Source organism: Myxine glutinosa, chromosome 1 (genome assembly GCF_964187855.1).
Source record: "Myxine glutinosa chromosome 1, kmMyxGlut1.1, whole genome shotgun sequence".
In the NCBI taxonomy this organism is placed as follows: domain Eukaryota; kingdom Metazoa; phylum Chordata; class Myxini; order Myxiniformes; family Myxinidae; genus Myxine; species Myxine glutinosa.
The window spans coordinates 215,368,114-215,384,040 of NC_136261.1; the positions used below are offsets into that span (position 1 = coordinate 215,368,114).

The 15,927-nt window shown below is 43.7% G+C and overlaps 1 protein-coding gene across 3 annotated transcripts in view; it reads right to left on the reverse strand.

Annotated features, from left to right (window-relative positions):
* LOC137433817 (uncharacterized) overlaps positions 1-15,927 on the reverse strand; it is a 214,313-nt gene that overhangs the window by 51,963 nt on the left and 146,423 nt on the right. For all 3 annotated transcript variants that reach the window (XM_068126204.2, XM_068126212.2, XM_068126196.2), the window contains exons 6-9: positions 15,453-15,642; positions 15,080-15,136; positions 14,857-14,958; positions 90-167 (exon numbers count right to left, since the gene is read on the reverse strand). In XM_068126204.2, the coding sequence (XP_067982305.2) occupies positions 90-167; positions 14,857-14,958; positions 15,080-15,136; positions 15,453-15,642 (427 nt within the window). The remainder of the gene's footprint in view (positions 1-89; positions 168-14,856; positions 14,959-15,079; positions 15,137-15,452; positions 15,643-15,927) is intronic.

Here is a 15,927-nt window from a genome sequence, read left to right on the forward strand (position 1 = left end):
AACCACTTTTTCCAGCAGGCAGAGTGCCTTTGCGCAGCCGCCAAAGGACAAATAATATATGACATGGCCTCAAAACTAAATTTCCTCACCTGATGAGCTCAAGCTGTGTGAGCTCCTGATTGGCTTGGAATATGGGCTTCCTTGTGAATAGCTCTCCGAGAATGCAGCTGCAAACACAGCACAACAAACAACATTAAGCCCTTTTCACAATTGCAATATAAATGCATATACACTCAGCGATTTTACCTGTCGCTTCAATGGCAGGTTTAATCAAAAGACGGCATGTTGTACTGCACAAACATTCTGCTCTTCTATTCACTCTATAATTTGTCTGAGGTCATCTTTCATCTGTTGGAAGTCAATCAACCTCACCCATCATCAGCCAACTTCTTCTTTTAATGGTCACAATTATTCCCATGTTCTTTCAGAGTTGGCTGGCTGAAGCTTGGATCAAGTCTCTCTTGAACTGGCTGGGCAGACCTGACGTTCGACTAAGGGTATGGCAGGAATTTGTAATTTGGCCAGGGTGCCGTCAATAGCTCGCCTACTCTTTGCAAAAAACACCGTGAGATCTTCAACATCCACCAACTAATGCCAGCAGATGGCACACACTGACTCTGCCTGTGAAAGGTCAGGATTAGTTTATAGCTTGGCTAAGATTCAAACCCAGGCTACGCAGCTTTGAGGCAAGTGTGTGTTCTGTACTTCCAGGCCAACTTTTCACGCATCTTCATCAGCTATCCTTCCTGCTTATGTATGATGTGAGGGGGAAAAAAAATGCTTCCATTTTACTGTGAAGCTCAGTGTTGTTTGTTTTGGTTTGAACATGTGCTTAAAATTGGTGAGAAGAAACATCTTGAAAATTTCGAATTATTCTGACTCAAATTTTAACATCACTGCAATGCAAATTTATCAAGTTGTTTCAACCTTATTTACTGAAGAAGACGATTTATAATACCAGCTGCCACCAGGTGGAGAATTGGGGTCTGCATTGGGTATACAATACATATTTACATAGTAGTAGGGGAGCCAGAGAGCAGAAATGTGCTTAAAAAGGGTTGAGGTAGTCATGGAAGAACATACTTTTGTCTTTGGTGTTTTTTGGTAGAATGGACCATGGTGCACATGTCTAGGGTGGCCTGCTTGGGCAACTCTCTTGCGGAAGTGCCGATTAGGCTGAATTTATCATCTGTTGACATGGCAAATTTCAGCCCTAAAATTAGGGGTAGGGGAAATGTAAATGGCTATTTCACCATGTTGCAATTGTTGTATTGTAACAATTTAGGTATCACCATAAAGGTATTAGGATGGGCTAAAAGTTGGTATCAGAAAATTTTCATTGGGGTCACTGAGTACAGTTTTAGGGGTCAAAAGATCACGCTCAGAAGGGTCAGGTGAAAATCTAGGGGTCGGGGGTATAAATGACCCCACTGTACCCAAACCAATAACAATAAATGAATGCCACTCGCACAAATTTAAGAGTACTATACAACCAGGTTTTTAATAATCAAGCGATGTTTGATGGGAATACAGGTTTTGGGAATTAACCCCTTCATGTCTTTGAGCAAAATCGAAAAATGGCAAAAATATAGGTTATTATAATGAAAGTGATTTTGCACTACTTGCATGATTAAAACATGAGTATATTATAAATTATATTGATAAAGTACATATCCTGACCATTTAAACCAATTTAACCCTTTGCTTGCCTATATTAACCCTTGTGTGTCTTTCACATTAACCCTTCGTGTCGTTTTACCATTTTTCATCTGTTACAATTTTATTGAAAATTTACAGAAGATGTTCAGTAACTATAGCTCTTTGATGTTAGTTGTTGATCCTACTTGTTCATTTTTATGTAAATAAACATCATTATCTTCAATTTGTGTGATGGGAGTGGCAGCTAAATCAAGAGACAATAGGCTAAAGGTAAGTGTTTAAGCCCAATGCGAACTCATTCAAAGGAGAGTCCCTAATGAGACACCATACCTTAAAAACAAAGAGCTCTTCCGTGTGTCATTAATTGGAGGTGCAATTGACCTCTCATTTGTCATGCTTGAAAGAGCCAGAAAATCTATCTGGAAATTAAAATTTAATCCATCACATCCTATAATCGTGAAATATGATAGACACCTCGTGTTACATAATCATAAAAGAAGTATTATGCCTCATTAACAGGTAATTAGTTTGCAGTGATTAGATTTTTTGGCTGTACTTTTGAGTACTTTAGGCTGGCTTGTACATTATGTAACATGTGTACATTTTAATGGAATCTACGGAAGCCCATAAGGACACGGTTATTCAGTCCCCCTTCTGAGAGAATGCAGGCTAATTCTACCGGCATGATCATTATCCCATTTCTCGGTGGTGTGTTGGGGCAGAGTAGAGGATGCTTCCTTTCGATTTCCGGCCCGACCCCATATCCAATATGGCTGCTAGAGCCGCCATCTTGAATTTGGTTTCCGCCCACTAACTAAAGAATGCCTTGGCCGATTGATCCCATTTCTTACTGATGTGTTGGGGGTGGGTACAGGAAGCTTCCTTTTCATTTCAGGCCAAATCGCATATCCAATATGGCTGCCAGAGCTGCCATCTTGAAATTGGTTTCCACCCATTAACTAAAAAATGTCTGTCAGTTCATCCAATTTCTTAGTTGTGTGTTGCGCATGGATAGAGGAAGCTTCCTTTTGATTTCCAGCACGACTCTTCATCCAATATGGCCACACCACAGCTGCCACCTTGTTGCCATTTTCATTTTATGGCTGAGTAGTACAGCTCCCGATTTGCGGGGCTAGCGGCATTTTATTTTATTTCCATTGGCATGGTTGGATTTCACTGAAAATTTGATGCCTTGCACTTTGCCTTTCAGCTTCAAGTTACAACATCCAAAGTCTACCCATGGCAGAACTCACCGAGCTACAGTTTGGAAGGAAACGCAAGAGTCTGACACACCGCCATGATGACACTGCTAGTCGTCTCCAAGATGACATCATTTGCAGAGATGCATTTTTTGATAAACAACCAAAATATCACTGAAGATGTCGCAATATGTATACGAACAAGAAATCTGTTGATCAAAAGAAACGTTCCAAAACAACTGAGGATGATATTGTTGAGAAAACTTTGCCTCTCGTCACCAGATCTTCAACTTCAAAGGCAGAATTTGCCATGGTATGTTTCATCTGTGGCAAGAAGAGGGATAAAAAGGGTCAGCATAAACTGACTACGATGGGTCCCCAGTGGAAGGAAATAGAGGAACTGCCCATTATACATACTGAATCAAATACGGGCTTTTTCATTGACCTCATGGCCTTTATTCAGCGCTATCAGGAACTTGGGAGCACTACATTTGAGGAGCTTTCTGCAAAATATCTTGAAAAGATCTTGCGCCTTAGACCAAAGGATTGCAACATTGTCCTTGTTGTTGGCGATCGCTATGATGTCAGCCCTCAGAGAAGCTTGAAGCTGGAAGAGAGAATGCGTAGGGAGAAAATGGTCCAGAAGACGAAAACTTTCATCCCTCATGACAAATTAGGGCTCCCACTATGGAAGGGTTTTGTCTCCCATCAAGAAAACAAGGAACATCTCCAAGCGTATCTGTCCAAGACATGGCTAACAAATCACCAGAAAATACCAAATGGATGCACCTTGAAACTGGGAGGCATGACCCATGGACCTGCCTTGAAGTTGACCAAAAATGGTACATCAGAACTTGAAAGCTTGGCATGTGATGAACATGAGGAGGCTGATAGGCGTATCTTTGCTCACATTGCATACTCGGCAAAGGAACAAGGGTGCAAGAGAGCAGTCATCCAAGCCACTGACACGGATGTCATTATGCTGGCTATCTACCACGTTTCAAGGGTCGATGGTTTAGACGAGCTCTGGATGCAAAAGGAGAAGAACATCTTCATCCCATGTCATGTTATTTCCAAGTTTTTGGCAAGCGAATACACAGATATGACCAGCTCATCCTTACTGCCAGCATATGCTCTCACTGGCTGTGATACAGTCAGCTACTTTTTCCATTGTGGAAAAAAACGTGCATTGAAAGTGGCATTGGATTGTGGAAAGCTCCTTGAGCCAGTTGCACAATATGGAATTCCTGAAGAGGGTATTGAAATGTCAGAAGCCATTGCAGAGTCCGCGCATAAATATGTCTATGCACTGTATGGGAAAAAGGACTTCTCTGGTTCTATGAATGAGCTACGGTGTTATCTTTTTCAAACAAAGAGATCTGACATCCGATCATTGCCTCCCACAAGCGATGCTTTTCAGCTTCACATCCTGAGGGCTCTGTACCAAATATTAATTTGGAAACGTGCTACAATGGCAAGTCCAACGTTGCCCGATCCCACCGACTTTGGCCGGAATACCAAGAAAGGATACCTGTTGGCTACTTTGATGACAAAACCGTCAAAACCAGGTTTGCAGAAAACTAAATGCAAATGTCGCAAAGATAAATGTGGGCCACATTGCTCTTGCAGAAAAGCCAAAGTTTCATGCACCATGGCTTGTAACTGCTGCGGGGATCCACTGAGGTGCACACTAATGGAGGAAAAAAAATGAAGATGTTCTGTGAACATAAACGTCTCACTCATGATTCTTCATTCATAATCAGCCTCATCATCCTAACTAAAATACTAACAGAAAGTTCACAAGCCTTGTATTGACACACCCTATTTTACGACATGTAGTAATTTATCATTAGAGGAATGATACTGTATGGATATGGTACATTTATCCCCACTTACCCTCATTAAATGTACATGAGAGATTCATTATCAAACCTTGTGAATATTTTAAGGCCTAATCTAACAAGAAAAGTTTCATACCCATGGTATGTTTGGTTTCGAGTTGAAAGTACCAGTTTGTAAACGAATGAACAGGGCTAACATGGTTTAAGTGAAACACCCAGAATGAATGATCGTTTTAAGGCCATTTTCCCCGCTAGAGCAGGGGTTAGCCTTGTGGGCCCCATGACAATCATGGTTCCCTGTTTGAGGCAATGTTTTTATGGCTGGATGCCCTTCCTAGTGCCAACCCTTAGTCGCCTCTTACGATGCGCAGGGATACGGTGTACCTATTCTAAACCGGGGTACACACCGGGATCATTCATCCCAGCAAGCTGGTACTCAATTTGCCGACCTCGGAAGGATGACAGGCTGAGTCAACCCCCCTGGTGTTAATTTAGTGATCGACCGGGATTCGAACCCAGGATCCTAGGATCCCAAGCCGGCACCCTAACCGCTAAGCCAACACCAGGCTGGGGTTAATATAGGCAAGCCAATGGTTAAATTGGTTTAAATGGTCAGGTTATATGACCATTATACATATGAGTTGATCATGCAAGTAGTGTGGAATCACTTCTATTTTAAAAAATCAAATTTTTGCCATTTTTCGATTTTGCTCATAGACACTAAGGGGTTAATTCCCAAAACTTGTATTCCCATCAAACATGGCTTGATTATTGAAAACTTTGTTATATAGTACTCTTAAATTTGTGAGTGGAATTTATTTATTTTTATTGGTTTGGGTACAATGGGGTCATTTATACCCCCGACCCCTAGATTTTCACCTGACCCTTCCGAGCGTGACCTTTTGACCCCTAAAACTGTACTTAGTGACCCAAATGAAAATTTTCTGAGACCAATTTGTAGCCCAGCCTAATACCTTTATGATGATACCTAAAATGTTACAATACAACAATTGCAACATGGTGAAATAGCCATTTACATTTTCCCTACCGCTAATTTTAGGGCCGACATTTGCCATGTCAACAGATGATAAATTCAGCCGGATCAGCACTTTCGCAAGAGAGTTGCCCAAGCAGGCCACCCTAGACATGTGCACCATGGTCCATTCTACCAAAAAACACCAAAGACAAAAGTATGTTCTTCCATGACTACCCCACTTCTAGATTCAGGCCTTGGCTCACCTACTATAGAGAGAATTGGGGTCTTCCCCCCACCTTGAACTCCCTCCCCCAGATATGCAAACCCAGACAAAAACCATTTTTGGTGTACTCTTAGGCGTATTCTTTGGTGTATTCATGGCTAACCCCCACTCTAGCGGGGAAAATGGCCTTAAAACGATCATTCATGGCTAGCCCCCACTCGAGCGGGGAAAATGGCTTTCAAACGATCATTCGGGAAAAAGATTTCAAACGATCAAACGGGGAAACGATCATTCATTCTTAGGCGACATGAGAAATTTGGTTGGATTTGATTGAGTGTTTTTAAAAGTTTTTGAAGCATATATATAAATATACAAATTAACCTTTATAGTAAGCAGTAAACCCTCAAATATCACGGGTTTTGACCAATCACAGGTAACCTATTGTGTTGCGATTAGTTATCGCAGGATTTCATTTCGGCCAATCGTGGTTTTTGAGCTGAGATGAGTTATTGTTTGCATCCGTGTGTATGATAATTTCATATTACGAGCCTTTTGTTTTTTCTCGTGCACCGTTTTTATTGATGCCCAAATGTCAAACAATGGACAAAATTGATTGTGCTAAAAGGCAGAGAAAGGCTGTGAAAGTGGTTGGCAAGATGTGAAAGTGCGGCATCTGTGGACCGCATTGTGGGATCAATTAATCCATTGTGCGATCAATATATCCGTAAAAGTGAGTCAAATATCCATGAACGTGTTGCCGCCAGAACTCTGCGGAGCACAAAAGTGTCAGTCCAATACTGTAATCCTTAAATTGAAAGGATGGGAAAAATTCCTCAATATTTCAATCGAGGACCAAACACAGACAAAGCCCTTTGAGTGGACCAATGTTTTTTTTTTGTGTATGCAAGATCGAGGCTCGTGAAAGAGCTAACATTAATCACACAAAAAGTCAAACCGACACATAAAACACAAAATAAGGGGAGCGGTAAACAAGATGGGGAGAGAGGGGGAAAGGACACAAACACAACATTTGAGAGCAGGGACAGCAAGAGATCTGTGGGAGGGAGATGGCTTGGTGGGAGGTGGGAGAGGTATAAAACATATGGACACTGCAAGGAGTTCCAGGAAAGAAGTTGGAATTTCAAAAAAGTGGATCTGGGGTGAATTAGTGGGGATAGAAAAGATCAAGGTTTTGGATGGGGAAAGATAAGAGATGGTGGTGAACAGCTGTTTTAAAGACCTGAAGGGAGGAGTGGGATTGAAGGGAGTGGGGGAGTTTGTTCCAGAGGTGGGAGAAAAGGGAAATGAAAGAGTGAAGGTGAGCAGCGAGCCTAGATTTTGGCAGTTTAACCATAAGAGGGTTGCAGGCAGATCTTGTGTGACCTGTAGGAATATTTGGGGGACAGAGCACAGAGAGAGCTGGGGGAGCAAGGCCAGAGAGGAGTCGGTAGAAGACAGAAAGACCACCAACCTGCCTGCGGTGAGTGAGTGAAAGGCCCTCGGAGTTAGCTTCATCGCAGGAGATTCCAATGATTCTGAAAGCTTTGGTATCAACAGCGTGAAGCCGAGCTAGGTGTGAGGCAGGAGCAGGCGGCCCAGAGGGGGGGAACAGTATTCCATTGAGCTGCGGATGAAACCTTGTATGTGGTGAGGGGCTCAGGTGTGCCAAGGAAGGACTTCGCACGATGGAGGATGCCCAGGCGGTGACTAGCTTTGGAGGCCAGCAAATGTGGTTTTCCCAGGAAAGATCATGGCAGATAGTGAGACCCAAAAGCTTGAGCGACAGAACTTCTTGGAGAGGATTGTTGAGAAAGTAGATGGGAGGGTTTTCCAGTCGGTCTTTTCGGAAAGACATCGTAAGAGTGTGAGATTTGTCAGGATTGAAAGACATGTTCCACTTGTTTGACCAGTCTGTGATTTTGTCCAGGTCTGCTGAGAGAGAGGAGGCTGCAGACTGCCGATTTGAAGGATGAGGAATGGAGCGGCAGAGAGTGGAGTCATCAGCAAAGAGATAGAGAGGATTTTCCAGAGAGTCGAAGAGATCATTGATGAAGACCAGAAAAAGCATAGGGCCCAGAACACTGCCTTGGGGAACTCCAGCCTGAAAAGGAGGGGAGATGAGAGAAATCCATTCAGGGCCACACGTTGACTACGTCCAGAAAGGAAGTCCGCAAGCCATGCGTGGAGATTTCCATGGATAACATACGAGGAGAGTTTGGTGAGCAGAGCTGTGTGCCAGACCGTATCGAAGGCATGTGATATGTCAAAGGAGACAGCTCCGATTTCCTGTTTGGCATTGAGGACCTCCATCCATTGTTGAGACAGCAGAAGCAGCATGTCCAGAGTAGAGTGACCTGATCTGAATCCAAATTGATGATCGGATATCAAGCCATTGGAGAAGAGGAAGGATTTGATGTCAGAAGCGATGATGGATTCCATGACTTTGCTGATAATTGGGAGCAGGCTGATTGGTCTGTAGTTGCAAGGATCTGTTTTTGCACCTTTTTGTGTAAAGCGATAATGTTTGCTGATTTCCAAGATGCTGGCAGATGACCTTGAGCAAAACAGAGGGTGAAAAGAACAGAGAGAGGGTGAGATAGAGCGGCAGAGCAGGATTTTAGGACCCGTGGGCTGATGCCGTCTGGTCCAGTTGCAGAATCAGAGTCGAGGTTTGACAAAAACTTCTCCACCTTGTCAGGAGAGGACACAGAGTGCGGAGCAGCTGGGTTTGACTGGGCAAGGTAGGTACAGAGAGAGATAGGTTAGGACACAAGATTTTGAGGTAAACACAGAGTTGAGGCATTCGGCTTTTTCACGTGCAATGTCAGCCGTTTAGCCGTTTGAGGTAAGGGAGGGGATGGAGGAGGAACAAACACCAGAAACAGATTTGACCAGATGCCACCAGGATTTGGAGGAGGTAAACAGGTTTGAGAGGAAAGAGATATAGCTTCCTGGCACTCCTGAGGGTGGACACACACTTGTTCCGAGCTTTGTGAAAGGAACTGAGATTACCTTCAGTTGGATTTGCCTTCCATGAGGCAAACGCAAGTTGTTTCAAGGCAACTGCCTCAACACAAGATTCAGTGCACCATGGATGGGAGGAAGGGTATGACAACTGTCGACGAGATGGGATAAATCTGTGCATGAGAGAGAGCAATTTACTTTGGAAGAATTCCCAGAATTGGTTGATGTCAGAGGCAGTCGAGATGGGAGTCCATTCCAGATGTTTGATCGCTGCTTGAGTGAAATGCCAGACTCATCGACACGGAGGAGGCTCTCTGAGAATGCCCAGAGAGATGTCCACTTTAACAAGCAAATGATCAGATGAACTGTTTGGAGCAGAAGAAGAACAGCAGACATTTGCAGGGAAGTTAGTCATAACCAAGTCTTGAAGAGATGATGTACCGTTGACTGAGATCTGGGTTGGGAATTTGACAGATTGTGTCAGACCCAATGAGTCACAGAAGACCTTTGCTGAGGTGCCCTGGCTGGTGCGATAGGTACCCACACCCACCCAGCTGGCATGATGACAGTTGAAATCGCCACATATGAGGAAAAGAGAGTTGGGATGAGTGGATAGAAGTTCGTCCATCTTGTGAGACAGCGAGATGTAAATGGAGTCATCACTGTTTGGTGGATGGTACAACGTACATATGAACAAAATGTGGGAGCAGAGGGGAAGCCGTAGCCAGAGGTACTCCTGGGGGTGTGGTGGGGAGAGGGCAGTGCAGGGAGAGTGAGGAAGAAATTTTTTGATAAAGATAGCCACCCCACCACCAGGACGAGCCTCAGGTCTATCACACGTGAAGATGGAGTTGAATTGGATCTAGTAGTTACAGAGTTAATGCACTTTTTACAGACCCACTTTTTGCGATTATCCATGGTATTTATTATGACCATAAGGCTGGTTTCGCGAGGATGACTGGAGCATGCTGTGACATCATGTTGACGCGACAGCTGCAAGACCACAGCTGCAAGAGGGCTCATTGTTCTGTCGAGATAGAGGTGTGGTATCTATGTAATTTATCTTTATTATAATAGAGCAAACGTATATGGTTCGCTATGTATGTATGTATGTTTATATGCGACGAAAACGTCTTCCTCTTCTTCAAAAAAAATTACTACCCTCTTAATTAACCCTCTTAATTGCATTAAGACTGCTGAGACCCCTCAGACCTTTGACGACCCTTTAATTCCCCCAAGACCCCCAAAGACCCAACATACCCTGAATACCCCCAAAGACCCCAAAAACCCAAAATACCCTTCAAGGCCCTGAGGCTCAAAAAGACCCCGAATGCCCAAAAACCCAAAAGACCCCGAAGACCCAAAGCACCCCGAAGACCCAAAGCACCCCAAAGACCCAAAATACCCCGAAGACCCAAAACAACCCGAAGACCCAAAACACCCCGAAGACCCAAAACACCCCGAAGAACCAAAACACCCCGAAGACCCAAAACACCCCGAAGACCCAAAACACCCGAAGACCCAAAACACCCCGAAGACCCAAAACACCCCGAAGACCCAAAACACCCCGAAGACCCAAACCACCCCGAAGACCCAAAACACCCCGAAGACCCAAAACACCCCGAAGACCCAAAACATACCGAAGAACCAAAATACCCCGAAGAGCCAAAACACCCCGAAGACCCAAAACACGCCGAAGACCCAAAACACCCCGAAGACCCAAAACACCCCGAAGACCCAAAACACCCCGAAGACCCAAAACACCCCAAAAATCCAAAACACCCTGAAGACCCAAAAGACCCCGAAGACCAAAAATACCCTGAAGACCCAAAATACCCCAAAAGCCCCTGAAGACCCCACAGACCCAAAAGCCTCTGAAGACACCAAAGACCCCAAAACACCTCAAAGACCCAAAATACCCTTAAAGGCCCAGCGGATCCAAAAGACCCTGAAGACCCAAATGGCCCTGAAGACCCAAAACACCATGAAGACCCAAAAGGCACCGAAATGGTCAAGGATGCCTACCCCTCTGAAACGACGTGTGGTGAGGCGTGCGGAGCGCGCCGAGTCACGCTAGTATCTATAATGCAAAACACTGCTTCATGTTTCGAAGGCACGTTTCAGTGCCAAATACAACAAGTGAATCCTCTTGGATTGCGCTGAGGTTCGGGCATGGAATTTCTAGGAGGAAGTATAATTTGTATGCAATGAAAGTACATGTAATATGGGATCGAGTAAGATCGAGTAAGCTTCACCAGTGCGCGTGCGCGAATTTACGTCACGTCGGCAGCGAGAAGGCGTTCCCCAACACGAACCAATCAGGAACTGCCACGCCCACTTATATGATCTCAGAATTCCTGTGACAGGAATTAGCGTTACACTGGCTGGAAGTCATTCGCTAGAGGCGCTTCCTCAGCGCCAATAAATACAGGGCTTTGTCCAGGAGATGTTTGTTCAATTCTAACTTTGAAATCTGTCCTTGAATCTGTTGAAATCTGTCCTTGAATTTCAACTTAAAAATCAGCTGATGTTTGTTGGTTGCACACTGTGCAGTAATGGCTGTAATGGTTGACAATAATTTATTGCCTTCCTCCACACAAATATATTTCTCATTCATTATACCATATATACTTTTAAATGGAAAAAGAAAATGTTTCCACATCTTGGGTTTTGTAACACAGATTCCTCAAGAAACAATCACCTGCAGACCCCTCCTCCCGCAAGAAACAAAAAAGTTCGGAGATAGGCAAGCCAATGATGTAAATCCTGCCTTTTAAAATCATAGGTTTTAATCAAATGAAGGTTGACAAAGGTCTACTAACTGCTGTGTGAAGCATCATAAAGCTGACGTTTCAAGAATTAACGCTTGCAGGAGCAAGAGAGGTCATGTGTCATATGGCAGAAACAAGAATGATAAAAGATAGCCAAGTCTTGTGTCAATTATATTTATGACATTGCAGGAAAACCATTCATCTCCGTATTATCCTGAGATATATTCAACTCCGTATTTGGTCACCTGGCAGTTACAACCAACCGTCTCCAAGAAAAGGCAAAGCAGAATCTCTGTATATTCATCTGTTTTCATTGAAAAAATCATTGATTTGCCTAATAAAAGTTTGCACAATCAAAACCATACCTTCTGTGGCTAAACTATATTTAGGCTTGGCAGGATTCGATTTGTATAAGTAAATGGTGATAAACGTCGATTTGTGATCACACTCAGACTGACGAAAAAAAATTCCATTGTTAATAGACGAAATTTATCGAAACGGGACATAAAAAAATTATGGTTACAAATTTATTAGATTTCCATCAATGTGAAAAAAAATGCAATTTGGGTGAGTGAAGCGATTAACATCTCTGCGAAAGCAGCTGGCTCTGGGGCAGAGTAGCCAATGGACACCGTGTACGTGGGGTTGAATTTGAGAAAGAGTTCCGAAGGGAAGCATTTAGTGTCCAGTGCATGTGTGGGATCATACAGAGTTACGTTTTTGGTGGGCGATTAAATGACACCAATACTATCAGATGTATTACGCACTGTAATAATTATGTAGGCCTTAAAATTATAATCAATAACAATCTAAATAAATGTTCACAAAAATAAACTGGTTTTATTGGCCAAACTTATTTATATTTTTTCTAATATTGTGCCAAGCTTAACTATATTGCACCGAGTTGGGTGCACTACAACAGGCATTTTAAGGCCATTTTCCCTGCAAGAGCGGGGGTTAGCCTTGCGGTCCCCGTGACAATCTTCTCCATTTTGCCCTATTTTCTGCATCTCCCCTTGTTAACCCCCTTGCCCGCATTTCTTCTTCGACCATCTTTGGCCAAGTCTTTCTCGGTCTTCCCCGTCCTCCACTTCCTTCGACATTCATTTCCATCACTCTTCTCAGCCAGTTACTTTCATCCTTCCTCAACACATGACCAAACCATCTCAAACTGTTTCTCTTCACAGCATCCATCACAAGCTCTATTCCCATCATCTTTCGCAATTCATCATTTGTCTTCCTCTCTCTCAGCGATACTCCACACATCCACCGAACCATTCACATTTCCACGCTTTCCAGCCTTCGTTACTGCTCCACGTTCATTACCCATGTCTCGCTCCCATAAATCATAACGCTTCTCACACATGCAGCATACACCTTTCCCTTCAGCTTCAAGGACACTCCCCTCCTCGTCAGCACGCCACTCAGTTCCCGAAACTTCTTCCATGCACATCTCACTCGAGCAACCGTTGCCGAGTCTGATCCACCTTCTCCATTCAGCATGTCTCCGAGGTAACAAAGTGTTTTCACACCTTCCAGCTTCATACCGTCTCCAAGATCCAACTCAACATTTCTTCCATCTGCAGCTCCCTCTGTGCACACCTTACACTTGAATGTAGCTGCCACACTAGTTAATGACCCTCTCAAACCACTACATTTTTGATGAACCCACTCAGCGCACATTGTACATTGAATGGAATTCACTACGACACCCATCCTGCACACAGCACACGGCCACTTCCCAGTTCTTTCCACCTCACCACATGCTTTACCACTTGACATCACCTTCGTTTTTCCAATATTCACCTTCAGACCTTTTGTCTCCATACATTCCTTCCACTTGTTCATCTTCTCCTTCAGTCCATCCATACTTTCTGCAATCAACACCAGATCATCTGCATACAACAACTCCCACGGTAAACCCTCCTTTACGTTCCGAGCCAGCACCTCCATCACAGCTACAAATAGTAGTGGACTTAGTACCGACCCCTGATGCACTCCCACCTTCACCTCAAACTCACCACTGTTCCCGTCCTTCGTCCTTACAGCTGAGGGTGCTCTTTCGAAAATTGCCATCACTACTCCGATCAACCATTCCTCCACTCCTAACTTCCTCAATGCCCATGCCACTACTTCACATGGAACCCTATCGAATGCTTTCTCCAGATCAACAAACCCAAGAAACAACTTCTTCCTCTTCTCCATGTACTTCTCCTGCAACTGCCTCACAATAAAAAGCACGTCTGTCGTTCCTCTTCCTGGCATAAATCCAAACTGCATTTCGTCAATCTTCACTTTCTTCCTTATCCTCCTCTCCAACACCCTTTCCAATACCTTCATTCCATGCTCCAATAACTTTATCGCTCGATACGAGCCACAGTCCAGAGGGTCACCTTTCCCCTTGTATAGAGGGTACTCAGTTCCCAATCCACTGGAATGCGGGCGGCCTTCTTTCACCACCAGATTACAGATCTCTGTCATTCTCTTCACACCCCAATTTCCCGCTGCCTTCAACATATCTCCCACAACTCCTGGCGGCCCTCCCGCTTTTCTACTCTTCATTGCTTTTATCGCTTCCTCAACTTCCTTCTCGGTTATCTTCTCTGCCGGTCCTAAAACTTGGTTACTCTCTATGTTGCCATCCCATTCATTCTTTGCATTCAACAGTATTTCCATATATCTCTTCCATCTTCCTTTAATTCCATCTGGGTCCACAACGATTTGTCCCACTTCATCCTTCAAGCAAATCACCCCCATCACATTACACCTCTGTTTCGCTACCTGCTTTGCAATCCTGAATACCGCTCTCTGACCCTCTTCCAAATCCAAGCGTTCTCCGAACATTTTCCTGCATGCCTCCTGCGCCTTTGCTACCTCTTTCTTTGCAGCCTTCTTGGCTGCCTTATAACTTTCATGCTCTGCCTTTTCTGCCCCCATACCCTTCGCCTTCTGCCACTTTTGAGAGTTGGGTGTGCTGATGGCAACATTTTTTTTCTACTGATTGCAAACCCCCAACCACCAATAAAAACAAAAACAAACCAGAGCGAAGCCGATGGCGTGCCATAACAAATTCCCACGCTTCCCACCAAAAGATGAAAACTCGAAAACATTTTCTGTTTGTTTTTATGTGTTCGAACATGGGGTGTTTGAAAAGAGATGATCACCATGTGGGAAATAATAATGTACGAGACTATTTAACGAAGGTAAAGATGCTCTGACTTACCCGCAGCTCCAAACATCGATGGCAGGTCCATATCGTTCCTCACCCAGCAGAAGCTCTGGTGGCCTGTACCATAGTGTAATAACCTTGTTTGTGTATGGCCGACTGCAGCAGAGAAAATACAAAATAAAAGGAGCAAGAATGACTCACAAGTGCTTTAATTATTCTTCTACTGAGAAAGAATTAGATTTGAAAGATGTCCAAAGCAGAAAAAAAAAACTCTGACCTTTCCTCTGAGCTGTACAACCGAGCAAGCCCAAAATCTGCCAGCTTTATGTGACCTCTGAAAGCGAAAGCCATGATTCATGTTTACCTTGCATATTCAATTTGACGCTACAATTAAATTCGACATTTTTGCACGATTTAACTTATGCATTCAGTTAGAAAGATTTTGAATTATGCTGCCTTTTCCAAGACAGAACTTTGGTTGCCTTGAAGGTAGAGGACATTGACAACAAGTGTAGTCTGACATGATTTGTGGACCAGACCATGTGGGCCAGGCACATTACCCCTCCACGAAATCCTCTTACTTGTGTTATTATAAAGCACAATCTAACAAACCCGAGTTATTCAATCAATTTGATAGTGCGAATGAGCACCTGTTGTTCAGCAGAATATTCGAACACTTAATATCTCGGTGCAGGAAGTTCCTCCGGTGGCAGTAATTGAGGCCCTCCATGAGCTGCTTCATGAACGACTTGATATGTTCCTCATTGAAGTTCACCAGCCCAGACTCGAGCAGCCCCATCAAGTCATGATCCATGTAATCAAAGACAAGATAGAATGCTCCTGTGCAAAGATAACGATACACATCCTTGTAAATCATCGTTGAAATTACAATAATGTCTCCTAATGCCAAACAAACCAATTAACACACCACACACTACGTGTACACCTTTCGCTTAAATCACTAATCATAGATCAAAATAAAAGAATCATCACCATTTCGCATGCAGCCTTTGGCCGCTGGTTGCATCATTGCTGGGAGCAGGGAGCATTGATAATCTGGTTGATTGTAAACAGGTCGAGTGTTCACATGAAGATGAAAATTATTAATATGACAAAAGACATGGA